The sequence below is a fragment of the Rhinatrema bivittatum genome, chromosome 14, assembly GCF_901001135.1.
Source record: "Rhinatrema bivittatum chromosome 14, aRhiBiv1.1, whole genome shotgun sequence".
Taxonomy (NCBI): domain Eukaryota; kingdom Metazoa; phylum Chordata; class Amphibia; order Gymnophiona; family Rhinatrematidae; genus Rhinatrema; species Rhinatrema bivittatum.
The window spans coordinates 3,258,151-3,283,838 of NC_042628.1; the positions used below are offsets into that span (position 1 = coordinate 3,258,151).

Sequence of the window (25,688 nt, forward strand, 5' to 3'; positions counted from 1 at the left end):
CCATGGAGGTTCCTGCTGAAACCCTTTCAGCCATGTGATGCTTCTCTCAGAGCAGCCCCATGTGCTCTTTTGTTTTACCGAGAGCTGTAACATGCTATGCCAGGTGAGCTGCTGTGCATTATCCCACAGGGGAGGGGAGGGAAGGGGGTGTATTTTTCTGGGGATGACACTGTTTACAAACCTCAGTGCCCTCTTTCCTGCACAGTGCATGATTCCTTCAGAGTGGGAGATGTAACATACACCACTGCTCTGCCCTGGGATTGCTCCTTCACAGTTGCACACAAAGTCTGGAAACACTTAGAGAGAATTAGGAAAAAGATACAATGCACTGGACAGACGTATCATCGCACAGATAGAATCAGCACTATGGATTATAGGTTAACATTCCAACAAAATTAGTCTCTGGATAAGCACATAGCAGTGTTCCTTCTAAGAAACTATTTCCGATGCTCCTGCTCTGTGCTAAAATAGTTTATCTGTTCACAGTCTGGCCAGTGTGTGAAGAAACCAAGCAGACTACACATTTAATATTATTTGTAACTATTAACATTTCATGCTCAGGACTACTAAGTGGTGGCCATAGCTGCAGCAGATTCAGATTCGCTTCCTGGAGCAGCTGCAAGTGGGGATTTCTGCACTCAGGCTCCGTGTAACCATAAAATGAATGAACTGGCTCATCTCTTTCTTTATCACTTCAGGAATGTGTTGGTATAAAATTATTTTAATTAGCAGCCTTGGGCTAGCAACCGCTCCCCGTTACCAGCAAGCAAACATGGCAGGGTGTTTTTCCTTTGATCTCAGAGAAGGTCCACGTGGCAGCATGAATGCTGAGAGCAGATGAATGTCAGAACCGCTACAGCTTTGTACTGCACTCACTAATGCCACCTAAGAAACTGCGCTGTAAGATCAGTACAACCTGGCACTGGACAGCTCCCCTATGAGGAAAGGCTGAAGAGGTTAGGGCTGTTCAGCTTGGAAAAGAGAAGGCTGAGGGGGGATATGATAGAGGTCTTTAAGATCATGAGAGGTCTTGAACGAGTAGATGTGACTCGGTTATTTACACTTTCGAATAATAGAAGGACTAGGGGGCATTCCATGAAGTTAGCAAGTAGCACATTTAAGACTAATCGGAGAAAATTCTTTTTCACTCAACGCACAATAAAGCTCTGGAATTTGTTGCCAGAGGATGTGGTTAGTGCAGTTAGTGCAGCTGGGTTCAAAAAAGGTTTGGATAAGTTCTTGGAGGAGAAGTCCATTAACGGCTATTAATCAAGTTTACTTGGGGAATAGCCATTGCTACTAATTGCATCAGTAGCATGGGATCTTCTTAGTGTTTGGGTAATTGCCAGGTTCTTATGGCCTGGACTGGCCACTGTTGGAAACAGGATGCTGGGCTTGATGGACCCTTGGTCTGACCCAGCATGGCAATTTCTTATGTTCTTATGGCGAGGCAGGACGACTAAAAGCAGGGTTACCTACTTCTCGCCTCGTGTAAGCATCTTCTACCATGGTCAATCTGGGTAATATAAAACCACCCTCCATGTAAGAAAAAGTGGCTGTGATCTGCAGCCATCTGATGGCATGCTGGAGCCCGCCCTTTGTTCAGAGAGAGTAGAGACTGTGGAAGCCGAAGGCCAGCCTATGTCTAGAGCCCACTAACTGCAGGCTGGGAAAGGTCAAATCCAGTCCAGCCGATCCCCTGCCACTGGAACAGGAGGAGGGCAATGGCTGAACATCTGACCTACATTTTATCCATGAAATCCCCCACTCCTTCCCAGATTATGATGGCACATAGGTCACTCTGGTGCCTGGGTCTTGTCACAAGGCACTATACATACATCCCACACTGAAAGCTGCAACAAGCTCATTAGCATTTCCATTTCTCACAGCAGACAGGACACACACCTAGCATTCAGTCCTTTCTCTTCCTCTGGCACCGGGCAGTTCAGGGAATGGGGATTCTCTCTCTTTGAAGCTTAGTGGAACACTGCTTATTTAAAAGAAACCTCCCTACTAGGTAAGACACAGAACCAATAGCACTGTACAGAGTTCACTGCACAACTAGCTAATATCAATCACCCACACTAAGGGAATGGGACTCGGTACCTGGACTGCACCATAACTATACTTGGTCTAATTTTTTTTTTACATGACGTAAACCTTGTGTCCTTTAATAAGATGGAACTTGATAGCCTTTTGGACTGGTGTCAAGGGTCTCGGTAAAGGGTGGGCTCTGATAGGTTTCTGTGCTTGCAATGCCGCTTCCACTCGAATATCCTTGGTATCCATTGCTGGGGCCGGTGTCAAACTGATCTGAGGCAAAGAGAGTCATGTCGGTCCCCAGGCGATACCTCTGCAGGGCCTTCACCACAAGAGCCACCTGTGTGCACAGTAAGGAAAAATGAGGACGTGATGTTACACAGTACAGTCTCACAGACTGAAGCAATAGATACAACCCTCCCAGCATTAGAAGCTCAAAAAGGAACGTGGACTGTATAATGACAGAAAATAAGGCAGAGGTACTTACCTGTAACAGGTGTTCAGTCCTCACACGTGGGTGACAGCATCAGGTGCAGCCTAGCACAGAACGTTAGTAGCTTTCAGCCTGCACCACTGAACATGTGCAGCTCCGGCCACTCCTCTGCATCCCATGCAGGAGCCTTCAGTCCATGATAAAGCTAAGACTTGGAGAAACAAATTCCAAGGGGATGTGGAAGGATCTTGTGAGATCTGGAGAACATCTGAGGTACTTACTACAGGTAAGTAACCCTACTTTTCGAAGAACAAGCTTACACATTGGGGAATCCCAAGCTATAGGTGGCCCAAAACAAAAAAGGGAGAAATCAAACCTCAACATAGAGCCAATGGGCAAGACTGATTTTGAAGGCAACAAGCCATCTTAATGCTGTTTTTCCTTTTAGGGCAGTCTTGAACCAAAAGACCAGGCCCTAGAAAGAATGGAGTTGGATTCTGCACCTCGAAAAAACTAAAACAGCTGCGTCAAAAATAAGGAGATATGAACGTATGGCGAGAACTCCACATCACAGCTTTGCAGATCTCCTCCATGGAGGCAGACCCCAAAAGAGCTACCCCTGCTGCCATGACATGCCCAGACCTGCCTGGGCATAACAGAAGGAGAACTAGAGCTCTTATCTAGACCAATTCCTGGCTTATTGGTGTCAAACAAAATAAAAAGCTGAGTAGATTATCAGCATTTAATCTGCTCCAGCTAGAAGGCTATGGCTCTCTTGTAATCTAAACTAATATCCATTCACAAACAGAAGCTGCATGTGTGTTGTGAAAATAACACGATTATCTGAAGCTCACAGACTCTGCAAGCTGACGTGACTGCCCTCAAAACTATGACCTTCCACAGCAGGTACTTCAGCTCCCAAGAGTCCAGAGGCCTGAAAAGAGCTTTCATCAATTAAGAGAATAGCATGTTGGGCTCCCATAACACAGTGGGAGGCTTAAACTGAAGGCCCACGTAAAACACACAACTAAAGGCTGTACAGAGATGCATTTCCCTTCTACATGGTAGTGATAAGCGCCAACTGCATTGGGATGAACCCTGTTGGTTCTCAAACCCTCGCAGAATGATGTAGAAGGCACTTAAGTAGTTTTTGTGTAGAGCAGGAGAAACGTATCTAGGGCCTAAATGACAAAAGTCCTCCACCCCAAACCATAAGATTTCCTCTATGAAATCTTTCTTGGAAACCAGAAGAATACGAGACCCATTGCTGGTTAGATTAGAAGACTGCAGGACTACCCTTTCAGTGTTCAGGCTGAGGCAGCCAGATACCCAATGCTGGAGTAGCAAGCAGCCAAGAAAGCAAACAGAATGCTGGGGATTATTAGGGAAGGAACAGAGAATAAAACAGAGAATATCACAATGTTCCTGTATCGATCCATAGAGAAACCATACAATGAGCATTGTGTGCAGCAGCAGCCAAGAAAGCAAACAGAATGCTGGGGATTATTAGGGAAGGAACAGAGAATAAAACTGATAATATCACAATGCTCCTGTATCGATCCATAGAGAAACCATACAATGAGCATTGTGTGCAGCAGCAGCCAAGAAAGCAAACAGAATGCTGGGGATTATTAGGGAAGGAACAGAGAATAAAACAGAGAATATCACAGTGTTCCTGTATCGATCCATAGAGAAACCATACAATGAGCATTGTGTGCGGCAGCAGCCAAGAAAGCAAACAGAATGCTGGGGATTATTAGGGAAGGAACAGAGAATAAAACAGAGAATATCACAGTGTTCCTGTATCGATCCATAGAGAAACCATACAATGAGCATTGTGTGCAGCAGCAGCCAAGAAAGCAAACAGAATACTGGGGATTATTAGGGAAGGAACAGAGAATAAAACAGAGAATATCACAGTGTTCCTGTATCGATCCATAGAGAAACCATACAATGAGCATTGTGTGCAGCAGCAGCCAAGAAAGCAAACAGAATGCTGGGGATTATTAGGGAAGGAACAGAGAATAAAACAGAGAATATCACAATGTTCCTGTATCGATCCATAGAGAAACCATACAATGAGCATTGTGTGCGGCAGCAGCCAAGAAAGCAAACAGAATGCTGGGGATTATTAGGGAAGGAACAGAGAATAAAACAGAGAATATCACAGTGTTCCTGTATCGATCCATAGAGAAACCATACAATGAGCATTGTGTGCAGCAGCAGCCAAGAAAGCAAACAGAATACTGGGGATTATTAGGGAAGGAACAGAGAATAAAACAGAGAATATCACAGTGTTCCTGTATCGATCCATAGAGAAACCATACAATGAGCATTGTGTGCAGCAGCAGTCAAGAAAGCAAACAGAATGCTGGGGATTATTAGGGAAGGAACAGAGAATAAAACAGAGAATATCACAGTGTTCCTGTATCGATCCATAGAGAAACCATACAATGAGCATTGTGTGCAGCTGCAGCCAAGAAAGCAAACAGAATGCTGGGGATTATTAGGGAAGGAACGGAGAATAAAACTGATAATATCACAATGTTCCTGTATCGATCCATAGAGAAACCATACAATGAGCATTGTGTGCAGCAGCAGCCAAGAAAGCAAACAGAATGCTGGGGATTATTAGGGAAGGAACGGAGAATAAAACAGAGAATATCACAATGTTCCTGTATCGATCCATAGAGAAACCATACAATGAGCATTGTGTGCAGCAGCAGCCAAGAAAGCAAACAGAATGCTGGGGATTATTAGGGAAGGAACGGAGAATAAAACAGAGAATATCACAATGTTCCTGTATCGATCCATAGAGAAACCATACAATGAGCATTGTGTGCGGCAGCAGCCAAGAAAGCAAACAGAATGTTGGGGATTATTAGGGAAGGAACGGAGAATAAAACAGAGAATATCACAATGTTCCTGTATCGATCCATAGAGAAACCATACAATGAGCACTGTGTGCAGCAGCAGCCAAGAAAGCAAACAGAATGCTGGGGATTATTAGGGAAGGAACAGAGAATAAAACTGATAATATCACAGTGTTCCTGTATCGATCCATAGAGAAACCATACAATGAGCATTGTGTGCAGCAGCAGCCAAGAAAGCAAACAGAATGCTGGGGATTATTAGGGAAGGAACAGAGAATAAAACTGATAATATCACAATGTTCCTGTATCGATCCATAGAGAAACCATACAAGGAGCACTGTGTGCAGCAGCAGCCAAGAAAGCAAACAGAATGCTGGGGATTATTAGGGAAGGAACGGAGAATAAAACTGATAATATCACAATGTTCCTGTATCGATCCATAGAGAAACCATACAATGAGCATTGTGTGCAGCAGCAGCCAAGAAAGCAAACAGAATGCTGGGGATTATTAGGGAAGGAACGGAGAATAAAACTGATAATATCACAATGCCTCTGTATCCTCCATGGTGCAACCTCATCTCGAGTATTGTGTGCAGTTCTGGTCACCACATCTCAAGATATAGCAGAATTAGAAAAGGTACAGAGAAGGGTGACCAAGATGATAAAGGGGATGGAACAGCTCCCCTATGAGGAAAGGCTAAAGAGGTTAGGACTCTTCGGCTTGGAGAAGAGACGGCTGAGGGGGATATGATAGAGGTCTGTAAAATAATGAGTGGAATGGAATGAGTAAATGTTAATTAGTTGTTTACTCTTTTGAAACATACAAAGACCAAGGGGCACACAGAGAAGTTACTGGGTAATGCATTTAAAATCAATAAGGAAAATATTTTTTACTCAACACAATTAATCTCTGGAATTTGTTGCAAGAGGATGTGGTGAGTTAAGGTGGAGTTGAAGAAATCGACTTCTTATCCCTGGGATAAGCAGCTTGGAATCCATCCACCCCCTGGGATCCTGCCAGGTACTTGTGACCTGGTTGGTCACTGCTGGAAACAGGATACTGGGCTTGATGGACCTTTGGTGTGACCCAGTATGGCAAGCCTTAGGTTCTTATATTTCTTACACAGTCCACCGTTTGTTGTGAGTTACAATACGTATTATTAATTAAAAAGAACATACAAAGACACAATCATCCTTAGCACCTTATTCTGGAAAGAGAGACCTGAGCTAACCTTGATCAACAACTGCTCCAAAAGCTTGCTGGAACAGAAGAGGTTTAGAAGTTTCTTTAAAAGCTTGTATCAGCCAATTAACTGGAGATTAACCTGCTATCAATAACACCCTCTCCCGAACTGAGTTTGAACTCAGTTGGACAACTACGGGATTCAAAAATCCTGCCAGTTTGACCATTTGACATAGCCAGATAAGTTTTTAGCGTATCTGGTTATATCAGGAGCAGTTTGGAGGTATTTCTGGGCAGAAATATGTTATCCAGCCCAATTTCAACATTATCCAACACACACAGCCATCTAACTATAAGATTGCCTGTCGGTGGTCTTAAATTTAGTAGGATAAACTTATCTGACTAACGTTTAGGTAGCTGAGTATATTCAGCAATGCACCCGTGCCACTGAATATGCCAGCCAAGGTAGCCAGATAAAGTTTACCCAGCAGCTGAAAATGGACCCCCTATAGTCTTCAAAATAAGATCAGAAACAAAGGCCAGAAAGTGCATCCAGCAAGCAGTGCTCATCTTAACTGTTGCTCCAATGCATTTTTTATTTCTTTTTCCACCTCAACCTTCCCCTGTAGTGTGGAAATTTATTTATTATTTATTTATTTGAGGTTCTTTATATACCGACATTCGTTTAGTAACATCATGTCGGTGTACATTCAACAAAACTTTAGCAGCAGCGCTGGAACAGATAGAAATTAGCGGCAGTGCTTTACAATTAATATTCAACTTAGAAAGGACATTAGGAGATTATAACAAGGAAAAATTGAATCAGGGAATGCAAACAGGGAAGGGGAGGGAGAGGGAAAATAAAAGGAAGAATTAAGAAGAATATATTAACGTTAATACATATGATAAATACATTAAATAAATTAGTTATAATAGATTACTAGGCATCAACTTTATAGAGATATTAGAGAGGAGTACTTTATGTAACTCGAAGGATAATGCATATTATTATGTTTTCACTGGCATTAATCTGTGCATACAAGAAGAAATAACCCACATGAGTGAATGTAACCGAACATGATCAGCTGCTCTCACCCTGAAGGAATGGCCACCACCTTCATTCCCTAAGGCCCGAGACATTGCAGAGAGTGTGCCACACTCCGAAGAGGACATCAGGGATCTGATGCAATTCTGCTCATGCACCGAAGGGGCCACGAGCTTTGATACCCCACAGGACTCTCACAGGAAGGTCCCTCCCCATATCAGCTGCTATTTTAGTTATCCTTTGCTCTTTCACAACAACCCAGAATAATGTACATTATCTCATTTTAAAACAAATCATAATAAACACAGGTCATTAAAACTAGTACAAAGTTATTCAGCAAAAGAGTAAATATATACCAGATCAATTCAAATTAAATTTAACACAATGCACAATATGTGTATCAATAAATGCATTTAGCATAAGAGAGGGCTTTTGCTGAAAGGTCCCAGTCCTTAATGTTTCCACCACTTATGTAGGGAGATGCGTTTGTGTATAGAGTTGGAGAGAGGGAGGGGCAACTGACGGCCGGAGTGAAGACTGTGCTGCCCCTAGGCAGTGCCAGGGCCATGGGTGCCCTTTCAAGCTGTGCTGGCACAGATCACTAAAGCAAGCAGAAGCTGGCATCTCTATGGCCTGGATATGTGGTTCCTTCGAAATTTGGCATTCTAGGCAGTAGCCTGGGCTTAAATCCAGCCCCGGGGCAGTCCTGGCAGTGGCAGTTCTGTGAAGACTTGCTGGCACCCATGTCTTAAACATTCAACCCGCTCCTCTACTTACCCAGGAGATAATGGAGAAGAACGAGAAGGCGATAGCTGCCCTGGCAGCATCACCTCGAGCAAGGATGGCAAGCTTGATATCAGTCTTCTGCCATTGGTTGGTCAGAAAGCAAAAACCTACAAACCAGAGGAACGCCAGGAATCCTACAACACAAAGAGAGCACACAGCACAGTCAGCACAAAGTGGCACAGCAGTGACCCCCGCAGCACAATCAGCCACGTGCCCGTAACAGTTCCTCCTGCTCCAACAGACCAGGCCTGTGTGGCTACAGAGCCATGAAGTCTCACTTGCATCTATCTGGGTTATTCCCCCATCCAGCCTGGGAGCAGTCATCGGCCGGGGGCTGCAGACTGCGGCGCGCCCAGTCTGCAGTCTCACTGGGTGTCACTGTAGCACGAGAGCTGCGACCCCCTTCTACCCAAACATTAATACCCTGGGATCCCTTTCCTCCACAGCAGTTTTCTATCCAAAAACCCAGCCCACAAGAGAAAAAAAGGCTGTACAGCACTTCTGGCAGTGGGAATATGTGGGACTTGTACATTTTAGGAAGATATCAAAGCAAATTATGCCAGAGCCTGGTAAAGCACCTGACAATTCCACTGCTTGATGGACTCTCATATACAAGAAGTGATTCTTAAGGCTCCCAGTCCATATGGCATCCAATGTCCACATGGAAATATCTACCCAAACTCTAGTAAAGCTACCACACAGAGCAGGTGACTGGTTCCCACCCGAACAAATACTGAAACAGAAAATTATCTCTGCTATTGGGTCAACAGATTGCAAAGTCACCATTACCCTGCTTACAGGAGCAGAGAGCAGGGAGCTGACTACACTGACCCAGGATGTATTGCTTTCCTGCTTCTAGAGGAATCGGGCGTGTGGAGACCGTGATCTTCAGACTCCCCTGCAAGGCTGGGTCCCTGACTGGCTGCAAGCTGGGAGGTGGAAAGGAGCCATCCCTAAGGAGAAACCCCGGATCTCCGCAGCACTTTCCATTATACAGGCAGAGAAATGCTTAACTCCAGGTTACTCGATTTTACTGTATGCACTAGGAGAGGATGCCCAGTGACTGTATTTGATGCAATAGGGCACCCGTCCTTCATGCCTGGAGACCAACACGGTCCACAGCCTGAAAACCTCTCTTGGTATTTTTTCCTCCCCCGACATACCTGACGCCGCCATGTCCAGCATCACTGCCCGTTTCCTGTCTTTTACACTGCTGATCTGTGGGAAGTATATGTCCAGGACAAAGAAGAAGACGCAGGCAAAAAAGGCCATGATGCCAATCACAATGCCGTAGTTACAGGCGGCATCTGAACTGTAAATGCATCGCATCTGGCTCTCGTCGATGTTTACATAGCCCTCGTTCACTATGGATGCAAAGACCACGATAGAGAAAATCTGAAAGAATAAAACACATTAAGAGAGGAGGGCCTGGAGGTCTGCTGCATCTCATCTCCCAGCACAGTGTACAAACGCCCCGCCCTCCCTCATCCCCTAAAAATCCAGCTGTTTGCACCTACCCATTACCTCCAATACATGGACCGGATGAATTCTCCTTGAACTGATCGCGTGTTTAAATATCAGTGAACTGTACTGTTCATTGCCTTGGTTTTCACCTACTGTAACCGACGTTGCTACTTCTCTCTGGCCGGCCATAATTTGACCCATGGAATTTGATTTTTGCTCACTGTTTGTAACTCACTTTGAAGTCTTTTGATGGATGATGATAAAATTTGCAGTCACACGAGCTCACGATCATCCTGAAGCCAATGTTCAAAAGGTACTCGCAAGTTTTCAAAGACGCCAATACTTATTTGGCTAACTTTTACACAAATAAGTTATTAGCCAATTAAAAATTAGCCGAATAAGTAAGGGATCAGGGACAGCTCAGCCGAACAAGTTAAAATCGGTTAAGCAGGTGTCAAGTTCTCTCGGCCTCAAGCAATTCTATTCAAGAGAACATTGCAGCTGAAAGGTGCTGGGCTCCTGGGGCCAGAGGTCGTGCTCTGAATGATCCACGTCTCAGCATTTCTTGGGTGGAATCGTTTCTACAGGACCGGCACAACAGATTTTTTTCCCCTTTTATTTCTTCGTTCCTCTGTTTTTGTTCGTGTGCAATAAACTCAGTGGTCCTTGGAGGAGGGGGAGATTATTTCGGACAGGTTTTCCAATCTGTCGTCCTGGGGGATGGGGAACTTTCTTCCGATTCTAGCTGGGGTGAGGCGGGAAAACTAAAAAATATGAACATTTGATTTGTTGTGCATTGCGTACAAGAAACAAAATGCGCTTTGCCCATTTGCATGTTACTGACATTCAATAAAAAGTTTAAATATTAAAATAAATAAATAAAGGCAACGCGCAGGCCTAGCAGCACGAATTCCAGGCTCCCCATCCAAGCTGTAACCATGGGCACTACTGGGCCGAGCATTCCCACTCCAACAACATTTTAAAGCTAAAAGCCAAAAGGAGTTCTGAGACAGGCTCCCCGGTTCAACATATCTCCCCCCTCTACTCCAGGTACCCTGGGTCAATCTCAAACTTAAACCAAAATCATGGGATGCTGCTACCACCACACAGACACACAATGCACAGCAGAGCACGTGTTCCTCCCTGAGACAGCAGGATGAATTGGTCATTACGCATGGGCAATGTCAACCAATGGTGCAGATATGGACCTAGCTCTCAGAGCTCAGTAAAAACTTTACTGATCATGCAAGGTAATCAACTCTCCAGCAAGGCAGGTGGGAATTAAGTATGCCTAATTCATCTCGCTGTGTACAGAGAACCTTTCTACAGGTAAGCAAGCAGGCATGAATTAGCCATAGTACATAGGGAGTCCTAAGATGAGGATACACTGCAAAGCACTTCCTTAAAGACAACCTGACCCACCAAGTGGAGAGTGAAGAGGCTGCACAAAACGGCTGCTGGTCTAAAGTTACTGTCTCCTCAGGACATGCTGTCCAGACAGTAGAGAGATGTGAACGTGGGAAGAGGTTGTAGGTTTATACATGTTTTCAATAGAAGTGGCCTTGAGATGAGCCACTGAAACCGCCATAGCTCTCAGTTGATGAGTTTCACAATCTGTAAAACAGCTGGCGCATAACAGCGCATTATACACTCTGCTACTACTATTCCCAACCTATTGGGATCAAAGGACACGAACAGTTGAGAAACTTAATGGTGAAGAAGAGTCCTCTTCAGGGAGTACCCCAGGACTTCCTTATAATCCAAGGAGTGAAGAGTCCATTCCCCTTTGTGCATATGTAGTGTTGGAAAAAACTTGATAGCACAATAACTTGATTAATGTGAAATGCAGACACCATTTTCAGAAGAAACGAGATGGGTTTGTAGATCTTCCCTACTATAAAAAAAACTGAAGGTATAGAGAATATGCAATCATAGTCTGTAGTTCACTGTAAAGACGTGGCAGCCAGAAAAAAAAAAAAAAAAGCACTTTCTAGGTGAGAAACTTCAAGTCCGCTGACTGAAGAAGTTTAAAAGGAGGTTTAATGAGTTGATCTAGATCTAGTTGATCTAGAATTGAAGTCCCAAGGCATTGGAGGTTTACAATGGCACAGTACTTTCAAGAATTTTGATACCAAAAGATGAGAAAAAACTGGAGTCTTTTCCACCTGCTGGTGGCACAGAGATTCATTTTGACTAAAGAGATGCTAAGGCCTGAAGATGAGATGAAGAGCAGATCCTGAAGCAAGTCCCCCAAGCCATAGAAGAAGGGACCCAGATGCCTGGTCCCACACCAAGTTGAGAATCTCTTCCACTTGAAACCATTGGATCTCCTGGAAGAAATCAAACATTCTCCACCAATTTGGAAAGGAGTAAGGAGACCACTGCATGTTCAGTATCCATTGTGTGAGGGCCAATGCTGGCAGATTCAGATAGCAGAGGCTGCCTGCCTCCTGTGTGATGAGAATCTAAGACGTTCCCAATGGAAATGGATACCGAATTGATGGACAAAATATAGATACTACACTTGCTGTGGCCAGACTGGTTACTATGAGGATTACCCTCACTTTGTCCTGAAGGACCTTCTGGACATTACATATATATAGAAACATATAGAAATGACGGCAGAAGAAGACCAACCGGTCCATCCAGCCTGCCCAGCAAGCCTTACACTTATTTTTTCTCATACTTAACTGTTTCTCTTGGCTCTTAGTAACCTTATGTTCTAATTCCCTTTTCACCCCCACTATTAATGTAGAGAGCAGTGATGGAGCTGCTTCCAAGTGAAATATTAAGTTTGATTAGTTGGGTAAGCGGCAGCATAGCTCTCTGCCTCTGAAGCAGAGGGCAATGCTGGAAATGTGTGAAGTATCAGTTTTTCTTTTCCCGTCATTGAAGCAGGGAGTCATGCCGGACATGCACCGAAAGTGAAGCATGCCTTGAAAGTCACATTAACTATCATCAAATATTGAAAAGCCTAATAATTGGTAATACCTATAGCCCATGAACCCATCCCTGTTTTTTTCTTTTTTTCTTTTTAATTGGGAGATGGATGCCCTTCATCCTTCTACTCTGTGAAGGTGGACACCTACCACTGGCCACTGGCATCCCGCTCCGTGAATGCCTCTGTGGCTACTGCCGCTCCATGCAGTGTTTTACTACCTGCTCTTTATATGCGTCCTCTAGAACTGATGGATCCCATCCCTGTTTTTTTTTTCTTATTTATTTAATTGGGAGATGACAGCCCTCCATCCTTCCGCTCCATGAAGGTGGACACCTACCACTGGCCACTGGCATCCCACTCCGTGAATGCCTCTGTGGCTACTGCCGCTCCGTGCAGTATTTTACTATCTGCTCTTTATATGCGTCCTCTAGACCTGATGGATCCACAATGTTTATCCCATGCCCCTTTGAAGTGCTTCACAGTTTTGGACTTCACCACTTCCTCCGGAAGGGCATTCCAGGCATCCACCACTCTCTCCGTGAAGAAATTCCTGGTGATTAGAGGAATCAGCGGGTATACAGAGTAGACAAATGCTCCAATCTAGCACAAAAGCATTGGAATCTAATCAGATGCATGGAACAGAATTCATGAAGCAACGATGTATCGAGTCACTGGAGAAGGACAGTAATTTATTTGTTTGCCTTTGAAGGCAACAGAAAGGTTAAGAAGATCTGTTCAGCTCCTGATGCTTTTGTGCTGGACTGGAACATTCGTCCAGAAGGTCCACCAGGGCAAGGCAAAAATAATCCTCATAGCACCAGATTGGTGTCTATATCTCATCCATCTGTCAGTTCAATTAGGGAGACAGAGGATAGATCCCCGCTAGTCCAAGAGGGACATGTCCAGGTGGAACTCAGAGTGAACTGATCCCACTTCTTCCCTTTCTGATTTGTGAAGAGGAGAACCCAACATCGCATGGTGAGGATTTACTCAAGGTTGGAAGCTCTTGAGGAGAAGTACACATCAATGTGAGACTTGGGTGGCCTCACTATGCAGGAAAATTTCCTTTATTTTGGGCCGTTCTAATCTCCCGCCGTGGTCTTCAGGGCTTAAGGAGGCTAAGACATTTTTCACTAGCTCCTATATCTGGGCTCCCATTCTGTGTCCAAGGAGGAGAAGAGACATCCTCTTCAGAAACCCAGATCAGCTCATTCTCACTAACGGCTGCCTGAAAACCAAAAGAGAAACTGTGCATCACAGCAGCTCCAACTACTGTAGTAGGTACCAGCTCCGAGATACCTGCACTGGTTGTGTCTACTCCCACTGAATGGCACCTTGGGTCATCAACAGCACTGGCAGCATTTCCTTCCATCCCACAATGGGGCTTACGTGCTAAAGTGTTCTGCTCCGACACCTTGGCGTGCTGTGCTGAGTGTTAGGACTGCACCCTTCAATTCAAGCTCCACACCAATGAAAGACAATGCCCTGCTTGGCCCCGGGTCTGGGCAAAATTAAGGACTTGGCACTATAGACATCTTCTGCACCATAAAGGATGATGGAACTTGCACCGAGATGGATCCAGGAAGCAGTGCAAATTGGAGGTGGCGTTTTCCTGTGCTTGCAGGGATAAGAGGGGAAACATTCCCATTTCAGATTTTCGGCACAGGAAATTGATGACATTGATCCACTGGTGCCTTCATCATCCAGGTGTGGTTCACTAGAGGACATCCAAGCACAGCTGTAGCAATTGAAGAAGGAGTCATAGTCCAGGCCCAGGGAGCAATAGAGATGAAGAGTTTATCTGTGACGGACACCCGGCACCCACAGAATCAGGCTTTGAAGCTGTTAAAGATGGGATCCTTGGCTTTGGGCTTTTCCATATTCATCCAAAGCTTTTTTTTCTTTTTCAGAACTTCTGTCTGAGGTGCTACTGAAGCAAGAGCAGGAAAACAGAAGAAGCAATGGAGATAGTAAAAGTGGCACTAAGGCTAAAAAACAAAAACATTTAGGAGAGAGACTGGGATCCATCCGTGCAGGAGCTTGGGTGAAGAAAGGCTGAGAGGCTCGTGAGGAGGCAGTGTGAACGCATGGACACTCCTGCGCGTTTTCAGTGACCTCTTTACTGAGAGCCGAGTTCTCACAACTGGGTCCACGTCAGTCCCGTTGGACGTCGTTACCCTAATTCATGCCTGCCTGTCGACTCCTGGGAGTCTGAATCACATGATCTCAATTACTAGATCCACACTGATTTCTTATAAATATCCAAAGATCTCTTAGCAACCTAAAAATGATTGTTCCATGAAATCCATTTACATTTCTTTCCTGTACACATCCTATAACTCATTGCAAAGACACTGAGCAGCTTCTGGTACCAAGGCCTCCTCTATCATAGCATTTGGCGGGTCACCTCAATGAGGATTACTCTGCCAGAGAGTAAGGAGGTGCTTGGGTAATTCACATGTATAAACGATATATTCAGAATTCATGATTTCCTAACTCTGCAAGGCACGAGAGGGTTTTACCCCTTCGCTTCCGGCTACAAGTATCATGGCATAGGAAACCAGTCATCACACCTGCGCACAGACAGAGGCGCAGATCACACCAGGTCACGTCACTCGCTGTCAACAGGTGTGACTAACAAGAAGGGTAAGCTGCTGCTCGGGCATGAATCGTCCTGGGTCTGGAACTGAACCTATTGCTCTTTCAGAAACCAGGAGAACCGAGCAGGGCTTTTGGTTTCTTTTGAGCCCGACAACGATTGCTACCCAGAAAAGAACAGAGTGACTATGGAGTATGAGATTTACAGGATATCAGCAGACACTGCTCCAAGGGGAGATGAGACGTTGTGATAAAACAGCACAGATCATTGCAGGAATCATGAACCCTGCTAATTTCATTTACAAGCAGGAGACAACACCCAGCTTCACGTCAACCTTTCCAGCGGCCTCAGCATCTGCCATTCACCCCCTGGTCCTCACTGCAGTGCACCAGAGACCCAGGCCTCCATCCCTTCTCTCATTGTATTTATTTTTTATTTAATAAAATGTACAGGACCTCTTTCCTGATTTAAAATAAATCGTTCAAAGTGGTGTTCAATAATAAAATTCAAATATTTATTTTAAAAAATGTAAAACACCTTGAATACTGTGTACAATTCTGGTCGCCACATAATTGACAATCTCCCTCATAATCAATATTCCTAAAACTTTCCCCCCTCTTAATTCAATCTTTTGAAGAAAGCTACAGAGGACCTGTCTGTCTTCAGTCTCAGCTCTCTATCTGCTCCTGCCCCTCCCCTCCCCAACATCCTGCAGGGATCCCTCTCTCCTCCTATTGTTTCCCCAACCACCCTTCCTCCTGTGGAGGAGAGGGATGATGCTGGAGTGGACGGAGAAAGAAGTCAGAATGTCTGATCCCTCAAATCTCTCAATTCCTTAATAAACCAAAGATGATTTAGACAGAATTCCTGGATGGAGTGATTTCCCTTTAGAATAATCTCCTCTTTATACAAAGTTTCTTGCACCTGCATATGTGGTCAATCATAAAGACTTGGATGTGTTTTAGGAAGTTTGCAACTGAAGGTGTCCTAGAACTAGAGAGAGGTCATTAATCGTAATGCATACAAGCCTTGCTGACTGTCACTGCTTCTGGGGAAGTTCAACTTCTGCTAATCAACCCCTTTTTGTATCTGTTACCTATATTTCTGTGTAATTGACAGCATGAGAAAATGCGGATACTGAGGGCATTTTCAGCATATATAAGCTCATTTCCTTGGAAAGGCCACAGATTTGTTCAAGACAATATAGAAAGAGCGATTGTACTATTTCAATTCAAAACAAGTGTGACGTTTCATTGTTAAAAGTTTATAACATATGTCTTTTAACTTGATAAATTGCTGATTTCTGTAGTTGGTAAAATGTTGTATTTGTTTTTAAACAATATTTCAATGATATACAAACACCATGGTTTTCAATAAAAATTTCACTTTTCCTGGCTAGTCAGAGGTGTGAATCTTTTATGCAAGTTTTCCACATAAGTACTGAGGAATTTTTTAAAAACTGCCACAGGAAAATCAGGGGCTCTGATCACAATCCGTCCTTTTTTAAAGGGATATGTTATGGCAATAGTTTTATTAATGTATTTTTCCTCCAATGATTATCTCAAACTTGATTGCGCCATTTGATCACTATTACCAAGCGGCTCCACTACGGTTACCCCCTACACCAGATGCTGTATTCCAGTGACGTAGCCTCCCCCACTCCCTCAGTGGTCCATGAAGCAGCCTCCCGGACATGTCCCGATGAGGCAGGTTACTGTAATCTCCTATTATTAGTCTTAGCATTTCCCCATCTTGGCTGGGTGAAGGGAAGTAAACCCCCACTGCTATACTCCTCCCAGACACCATGGGATTTCTATCCAGAGAGATTCCAGAGTGCTGTATACTTCCTGCAGAATTTGCGTCCTATATGACTCTATGGCGTCATTGCTATATAGTGCCCCACCACCACATAAAAACATAAGAAACTGCCATACTGTACCCTGGAATGACATCAGAGCCCTTTTTCCATCAGGGCTCTGAGTTAACATGTTGCGTCAGTATCTTGATTTAGAGCACACAGTCTAACTCTCCCAATTCTGTTTTTAGATTTCTGGCATTTGCATACAGACAGGTAAATGTATTCTTTTTCATAACCCGGATGCAATTTAGTGTGTCCAAATCATGGCGCAGCTGACAGTGCTCGTCACCTGTAAATTCCATGTAGATGAGGCTATTAGCTACCTGTGCGGCCAATGGTAACGTGGCATAAAGGTATACCACGCTGAAGGGCGCATTGAAAAAAAGAAATTCCTGCTTTCTGTGATTCCTCTTCATAATATTGTTGCAATACTAAGTAGGAGAAACCAAAGAAAGCAGATTTAGGTTAAAAAAAAAAAAAAAAATTCTGGACGCCTAATATACACACACACAAGATGCACAGTCCAGGCCGTGGACTATGCCGGAAGCAGGGGAAAAATGGACACTCATAGATTGAGCGTCCGTTTTCCCAACCCGCACTTCTGTGCTAGGGACGCACAATATTCTCCAGCGCCTCCTTTTTAGCGTGACCCCCAATTTAAATACTGCATTGTGCGCCCAGGAGAGGCGGCTGAGCGCATGTTAAGAAAACAGGCGCTTAACACTGAGCGCGTGCTTTCTTTCTGCGCACAAATATTGCGTTGGCCCAAATGTTCTTTCTAATTTTCTTGTGGGCTGTGTGCCCCCAGTGCATAAATGTGTGTGCAGGGGTCTTTAAATCATCATCACTCCGTTTTCTTATGTGCGAGCACCCAGCTTACAGAGAACATCAAAAACCAGAGCGGTTGTAAATCTGTGAGGAATGTTTTGGGCTTCTTTGCTGGAAGTAGATGATTGTAGGTGAGAGTGACTTTCCAGTGCAGGGGCCCCCTCTGCAGATGCCTGGAAGTCTCCCCCTCACCAGGACTGGGTGGGACTGTAAGGGGCAGATCAGGAGCAAAAGGCCCATCCGGTCTGTCCATGTCACTGCCACCCCCGGCTCTGCTTTCACTTTCAATTCCTAGCAAGCAGGGATCTTCTTGATGTCCTGAAGTGTCCTGCACTTGTAACCCCCAGCGCCTCCCTTGGGAGGTCATTCCATGCCTCCACTTGTAACCCCCAGCGCCTCCCTTGGGAGGTCATTCCATGCCTCCACTTGTAACCCCCAGCGCCTCCCTTGGGAGGTCATTCCATGCCTCCACTTGTAACCCCCAGCGCCTCCCTTGGGAGGTCACTCCATGCCTCCACTTGTAACCCCCAGCGCCTCCCTTGGGAGGTCATTCCATGCCTCACTTGTAACCCCCAGCGCCTCCCTTGGGAGGTCATTCCATGCCTCCACTTGTAACCCCCAGCGCCTCCCTTGGGAGGTCATTCCATGCCTCCACTTGTAACCCCCAGCGCCTCCCTTGGGAGGTCACTCCATGCCTCCACTTGTAACCCCCAGCGCCTCCCTTGGGAGGTCATTCCATGCCTCACTTGTAACCCCCAGCGCCTCCCTTGGGAGGTCATTCCATGCCTCCACTTGTAACCCCCAGCGCCTCCCTTGGGAGGTCATTCCATGCCTCACTTGTAACCCCCAGCGCCTCCCTTGGGAGGTCATTCCATGCCTCACTTGTAACCCCCAGCGCCTCCCTTGGGAGGTCATTCCATGCCTCACTTGTAACCCCCAGCGCCTCCCTTGGGAGGTCATTCCATGCCTCCACTTGTAACCCCCAGCGCCTCCCTTGGGAGGTCATTCCATGCCTCACTTGTAACCCCCAGCGCCTCCCTTGGGAGGTCATTCCATGCCTCACTTGTAACCCCCAGCGCCTCCCTTGGGAGGTCATTCCATGCCTCACTTGTAACCCCCAGCGCCTCCCTTGGGAGGTCATTCCATGCCTCACTTGTAACCCCCAGCGCCTCCCTTGGGAGGTCATTCCATGCCTCACTTGTAACCCCCAGCGCCTCCCTTGGGGAGGTCATTCCATGCCTCACTTGTAACCCCCAGCGCCTCCCTTGGGAGGTCATTCCATGCCTCACTTGTAACCCCCAGCGCCTCCCTTGGGAGGTCATTCCATGCCTCACTTGTAACCCCCCAGCGCCTCCCTTGGGAGGTCATTCCATGCCTCACTTGTAACCCCCAGCGCCTCCCTTGGGAGGTCATTCCATGCCTCACCTGTAACCCCCACCGCCTCCCTTGGGAGGTCACTTCCATGCCTCACTTGTAACCCCCAGCGCCTCCCTTGGGAGGTCATTCCATGCCTCCCTTGTAACCCCCAGCGCCTCCCTTGGGAGGTCATTCCATGCCTCCACTTGTAACCCCCAGCGCCTCCCTTGGGAGGTCATTCCATGCCTCACTTGTAACCCCCAGCGCCTCCCTTGGGAGGTCATTCCATGCCTCACTTGTAACCCCCAGCGCCTCCCTTGGGAGGTCATTCCATGCCTCACTTGTAACCCCCAGCGCCTCCCTTGGGAGGTCATTCCATGCCTCACTTGTAACCCCCAGCGCCTCCCTTGGGAGGTCATTCCATGCCTCACTTGTAACCCCCAGCGCCTCCCTTGGGAGGTCATTCCATGCCTCACTTGTAACCCCCCGCGCCTCCCTTGGGGGGTCATTCCATGCCTCACTTGTAACCCCCAGCGCCCCCCTTGGGAGGTCATTCCATGCCTCCACTTGTAACCCCCAGCGCCTCCCTTGGGAGGTCATTCCATGCCTCCACTTGTAACCCCCAGCGCCTCCCTTGGGAGGTCATTCCATGCCTCACTTGTAACCCCCAGCGCCTCCATTGGGAGGTCATTCCATGCCTCACTTGTAACCCCCAGCGCCTCCCTTGGGAGGTCATTCCATGCCTCACTTGTAACCCCCAGCGCCTCCCTTGGGAGGTCATTCCATGCCTCACTTGTAACCCCCAGCGCCTCCCTTGGGAGGTCATTCCATGCCTCACTTGTAACCCCCAGCGCCTCCCTTGGGAGGTCATTCCATGCCTCCACTTGTAACCCCCAGCGCCTCCCTTGGGAGGTCATTCCATGCCTCCACTTGTAACCCCCAGCGCCTCCCTTGGGAGGTCATTCCATGCCTCACTTGTAACCCCCAGCGCCTCCCTTGGGAGGTCATTCCATGCCTCCACTTGTAACCCCCAGCGCCTCCCTTGGGAGGTCATTCCATGCCTCACTTGTAACCCCCAGCGCCTCCCTTGGGAGGTCATTCCATGCCTCCACTTGTAACCCCCAGCGCCTCCCTTGGGAGGTCATTCCATGCCTCACTTGTAACCCCCAGCGCCTCCCTTGGGAGGTCATTCCATGCCTCACTTGTAACCCCCAGCGCCTCCCTTGGGAGGTCATTCCATGCCTCACTTGTAACCCCCAGCGCCTCCCTTGGGAGGTCATTCCATGCCTCACTTGTAACCCCCAGCGCCTCCCTTGGGAGGTCATTCCATGCCTCACTTGTAACCCCAGCGCCTCCCTTGGGAGGTCATTCCATGCCTCCACTTGTAACCCCCAGCGCCTCCCTTGGGAGGTCATTCCATGCCTCACTTGTAACCCCCAGCGCCTCCCTTGGGAGGTCATTCCATGCCTCCACTTGTAACCCCCAGCGCCTCCCTTGGGAGGTCACTCCATGCCTCACTGTAACCCCCAGCGCCTCCCTTGGGAGGTCATTCCATGCCTCACTTGTAACCCCCAGCGCCTCCCTTGGGAGGTCATTCCATGCCTCACTTGTAACCCCCAGCGCCTCCCTTGGGAGGTCATTCCATGCCTCACTTGTAACCCCCAGCGCCTCCCTTGGGAGGTCATTCCATGCCTCACTTGTAAACCCCAGCGCCTCCCTTGGGAGGTCCATTCCATGCCTCCACTTGTAACCCCCAGCGCCTCCCTTGGGAGGTCATTCCATGCCTCCACTTGTACCCCCAGCGCCTCCCTTGGGAGGTCATTCCATGCCTCACTTGTAACCCCCCCGCGCCTCCCTTGGGAGGTCATTCCATGCCTCACTTGTAACCCCCAGCGCCTCCCTTGGGAGGTCATTCCATGCCTCACTTGTAACCCCCAGCGCCTCCCTTGGGAGGTCATTCCATGCCTCACTTGGTAACCCCCAGCGCCTCCCTTGGGAGGTCCATTCCATGCCTCACTTGTAACCCCCAGCGCCTCCCTTGGGAGGTCATTCCATGCCTCACTTGTAACCCCCAGCGCCTCCCTTGGGAGGTCATTCCATGCCGCACTTGTAACCCCCAGCGCCTCCCTTGGGAGGTCACTCCATGCCTCACTTGTAACCCCCAGCGCCTCCCTTGGGAGGTCATTCCATGCCTCCACTTGTAACCCCCAGCGCCTCCCTTGGGAGGTCATTCCATGCCTCCACTTGTAACCCCCAGCGCCTCCCTTGGGAGGTCATTCCATGCCTCACTTGTAACCCCCAGCGCCTCCCTTGGGAGGTCATTCCATGCCTCACTTGTAACCCCCAGCGCCTCCCTTGGGAGGTCATTCCATGCCTCCACTTGTAACCCCCAGCGCCTCCCTTGGGAGGTCATTCCATGCCTCCACTTGTAACCCCCAGCGCCTCCCTTGGGAGGTCATTCCATGCCTCACTTGTAACCCCCAGCGCCTCCCTTGGGAGGTCATTCCATGCCTCTCACTTGTAACCCCCAGCGCCTCCCTTGGGAGGTCATTCCATGCCTCCACTTGTAACCCCAGCGCCTCCCTTGGGAGGTCATTCCATGCCTCACTTGTAACCCCAGCGCCTCCCTTGGGAGGTCATTCCATGCCTCACTTGTAACCCCAGCGCCTCCCTTGGGAGGTCATTCCATGCCTCACTTGTAACCCCCAGCGCCTCCTTGGGAGGTCATTCCATGCCTCCACTTGTAACCCCCAGCGCCTCCCTTGGGAGGTCATTCCATGCCTCCACTTGTAACCCCCAGCGCCTCCCTTGGGAGGTCATTCCATGCCTCACTTGTAACCCCCAGCGCCTCCCTTGGGAGGTCATTCCATGCCTCCACTTGTAACCCCCCAGCGCCTCCCTTGGGAGGTCACTCCATGCCTCACTTGTAACCACCCAGCGCCTCCCTTGGGACGGTCATTCCATGCCTCACTTGTAACCCCCAGCGCCTCCCTTGGGAGGTCATTCCATGCCTCCACTTGTAACCCCCAGCGCCTCCTGGGAGGTCATTCCATGCCTCACTTGTAACCCCCAGCGCCTCCCTTGGGAGGTCATCATGCCTCACTTGTAACCCCCAGCGCCTCCCTTGGGAGGTCATTCCATGCCTCCACTTGTAACCCCCAGCGCCTCCCTTGGGAGGTCATTCCATTGCCTCCACTTGTAACCCCCAGCGCCTCCTTGGGAGGTCATTCCATGGCCTCCACTACTTGGTAACCCCCAGCGCCTCCCTTGGGAGGGTTCCATTGCCTCACTTGTAACCCCTCAGGCGCCTCCTTGGGGAGGTCTTCAATGCCTCACTTGTAACCCCGCGCCTCCCTTGGGAGGTCATTGCATGCCTCCACTTTGTAACCCCCAGCGGCCTCCCTGGGGAGGTCATTCCATGCCTCACTTGTAACCCCCCAGCGCCTCCCTTGGGAGGGTCATTCCATGCCTCCACTTGTAACCCCCAGCGCCTCCCTTGGAGGTCATTCCATGCCTCACTTGTAACCCCCAGCGCTCCCTTGGGAGGGTCATTCCCTGCCCCCACTTGTAACCCCCAGCGCCTCCCTTGGGAGGTCATTCCATGCCTCCACTTGTAACCCCCAGCGCCTCCCTTGGGAGGTCATTCCATGCCTCCACTTGTAACCCCCAGCGCCTCCCTTGGGAGGTCACTCCATGCCTCACTTGTAACCCCCAGCGCCTCCCTTGGGAGGTCATTCCATGCCTCCACTTGTAACCCCCAGCGCCTCCCTTGGGAGGTCATTCCATGCCTCACTTGTAACCCCCAGCGCCTCCCTTGGGAGGTCATTCCATGCCTCCACTTGTAACCCCCAGCGCCTCCCTTGGGAGGTCATTCCATGCCTCACTTGTAACCCCCAGCGCCTCCCTTGGGAGGTCATTCCATGCCTCCACTTGTAACCCCCAGCGCCTCCCTTGGGAGGTCATTCCATGCCTCACTTGTAACCCCCAGCGCCTCCCTTGGGAGGTCATTCCATGCCTCCACTTGTAACCCCCAGCGCCTCCCTTGGGAGGTCATTCCATGCCTCCACTTGTAACCCCCAGCGCCTCCCTTGGGAGGTCATTCCATGCCTCCACTTGCTTTCTCCTAAAGATTTTCGGAGGTGGCATAGGAGCCTGACTCGGGCTGGGTCTGCCAGTTAGTGGCGACCTGTTTCACTTTCGGGTTTATAAATGGCAACACACGCAGCAGAGCGGAAAAAGAAGGGACTTTCCACCCTGTTCTCTCCCAGCCAGCAAGTTCAGCACAAGTTCTTTCGCTTCTCTTGCTTTCAATGGGAAATAAGTGCAACTTGATTTTCTGGCATTCACCCTGGGGACATGAAATCCCTGTAGGAGCAGAGACCCGAGCAGAGCCTAGCGTGGCCCGGAAGCCCTGAAGCGGGGACTCCTAAGCGGCCCTGCACGAATAGGGGCCCTTTGGAGGCTGCAGCGGGCGTCAGAGCCTCGGCAGCGAGAGAGGGAGGCAGCAGCCCATGCATGAGCAACCTCGGGCTGCAAACGAGCAAGGGGCAGCGCGCGCGCGCCAGGGAGGCGATCCCGGCCCCGCCTTACCCAGGAGACGACTCGCAGGATGGTCTGAGGCTGCAGGAGGAAATCCAGGGGCTCGAAGGCGCCTCCGGCCCTGCCGGCTCCGTACGAGGCTCCCTGCATGGCTGCCGCTCGCGCTCCCAGTCCGCTGCCTCGCACTGCAGCACCGCGCCTGCGCGCGAGGCTCCCGGGGAGAGTCCCGGCGCGAGGGAGGGAAGCCAGAGCGAGGAGGCAGAAATGGCCATGCAGTATAGCAGGGGTGGCCGACTCCGGTCTTCCACAGCCCTAATTTTCAGGATAGCCACAATGGAGATGCATGAGAGAGATTTGCATACAATGCAGGCAGTGCATGCAAATCTATCTCATGCATATGCATTGCGGGTATTCTGAAAACCTGGTTTGTTTGATGTCTGAAGGACCAGAGTTGGCCACCCCTGCAATATATAAGAAGAGGGAGGGAGGAAAGTATGAAAAATTATATGGAGGAGAGAGAGAGAGAGGATGCAACATTAGATAGAGAAGGGAGAGGGATTGAGGGACACAGAGTAGGGAGTGACAGCATACAACATATAGAGACAACATATAGAGGAGGGAGTGGAACATACAAAATGATAAGGGGGAGGGAGAGGAGAGATAAATATCCATGCAACATTACATAGAGAAGGGAGAGGGATTGAGGGACAGAGTAGGAAAGGACAGCATGGAACATTATAGAGAAGGAGAGACAGGCATATTACATAGAGGAAGGAGACATGCATGTAACCATGCAGAGGGACGCACATAACGTTTGCATTTAGTTCAGCCCTGCATCCACCTTAATGTGTCTGAAATTGCTCCCCTGCACTGCTCCCAAGATGCCTACTACATCTCCCTCTCATTTGGGAAAGAGAAAAGACCAAGGTGTAAAGCTGTTCCCTGCTGAAGCTGTGGGTGCTTTATTATAAGAAGCAGCCAAAGGGAAATGGTAGGAGGCCCAGAAAAGGCAGCATCAAGCAGGACAGGGTATTTTTCATAGCTTTGATAAAGAGCATACAGCCTATCTTGTCTGCTCATCTCTAGGGATGTGTATTTGTTTGAAATGAAATAGGAAATGTCAGCGATGTTCCTATTTCATTTCATTTTGCTTTCAAAATCGAACAAAAGAAAAACTAACAAAATTGTATTTGTTTTATTTTTTTGTTTAATTTAGAAAAGAACACTGACAAAAAATAAATGAAGACCCCTCACCAGTCCAGAGGTTCTCTGAGGTCTCCCCATGTCCCTATGGCTCCAGTCTCAGGGTAGCCAGTGCAATTTTAAAGAGCCTGGGGAGGCCCAGTTGTAGGGGTGAATTTTGTTTTGGGGAGCATTTTAGTATTTATTTTGGTTCAGGAAATGAACTGAACCAAAATAAACATTAAATGAACTAAAAACGATTCCTCCCTCCTCTTGAAAACAAAAATTAAACCAGGACAAAAGTTTTTTGGCTGCACATCCTTGCCCATCTGTACAGTTCCTGCCATGCTTGTGTTTATCCCATGCTAAGGAAATTTCTTTCAAATTAGGAATCAGAATCTAAAGAAAATGTCTTTGGCTTGCTCAGATAAATTCATGAGCCTAGGCAGGAAGTGGTAGTTGCAGAACACAGGCTGCTTCAGGAATTTCAGGCCATTCCCTGGATCCAGAAAGTTAGATCTTAAATACAGAGTTCAGCCTTCTCAGGGCCTGGTAACATTC

General features: G+C 48.1%; 1 protein-coding gene across 1 annotated transcript; it reads right to left on the reverse strand.

Annotated features, from left to right (window-relative positions):
* Positions 1–1,321: 1,321 nt before the first annotated feature.
* On the reverse strand, positions 1,322–24,252 carry SYNGR3 (synaptogyrin 3). The gene is made up of 4 exons (XM_029577067.1): positions 23,997–24,252; positions 9,524–9,755; positions 8,352–8,494; positions 1,322–2,380 (listed from the first exon to the last, which is right to left on the reverse strand). Exons 1-4 carry the CDS (start codon positions 24,093–24,095, stop codon positions 2,171–2,173), a joined length of 684 nt encoding a protein of 227 aa, XP_029432927.1. The 5' UTR covers positions 24,096–24,252; the 3' UTR covers positions 1,322–2,170.
* Between the last annotated feature and the right edge of the window lie 1,436 nt (positions 24,253–25,688).

Bases quoted from the DNA above. Each gene is read 5' to 3' on its own strand.
- SYNGR3 (XM_029577067.1), bottom strand. From the start codon at position 24,095: ATGCAGGGAGCCTCGTACGGAGCCGGCAGGGCCGGAGGCGCCTTCGAG. The intron at 8,495-9,523 runs GTATGTCGGGGG...TTTGTGTTGTAG, and splicing joins GCTGGACATGGCGGCGTCAG to GATTCCTGGCGTTCCTCTGG. The intron at 2,381-8,351 runs GTAAGTAGAGGA...CTGTGCACACAG, and splicing joins TCTTCTCCATTATCTCCTGG to GTGGCTCTTGTGGTGAAGGC.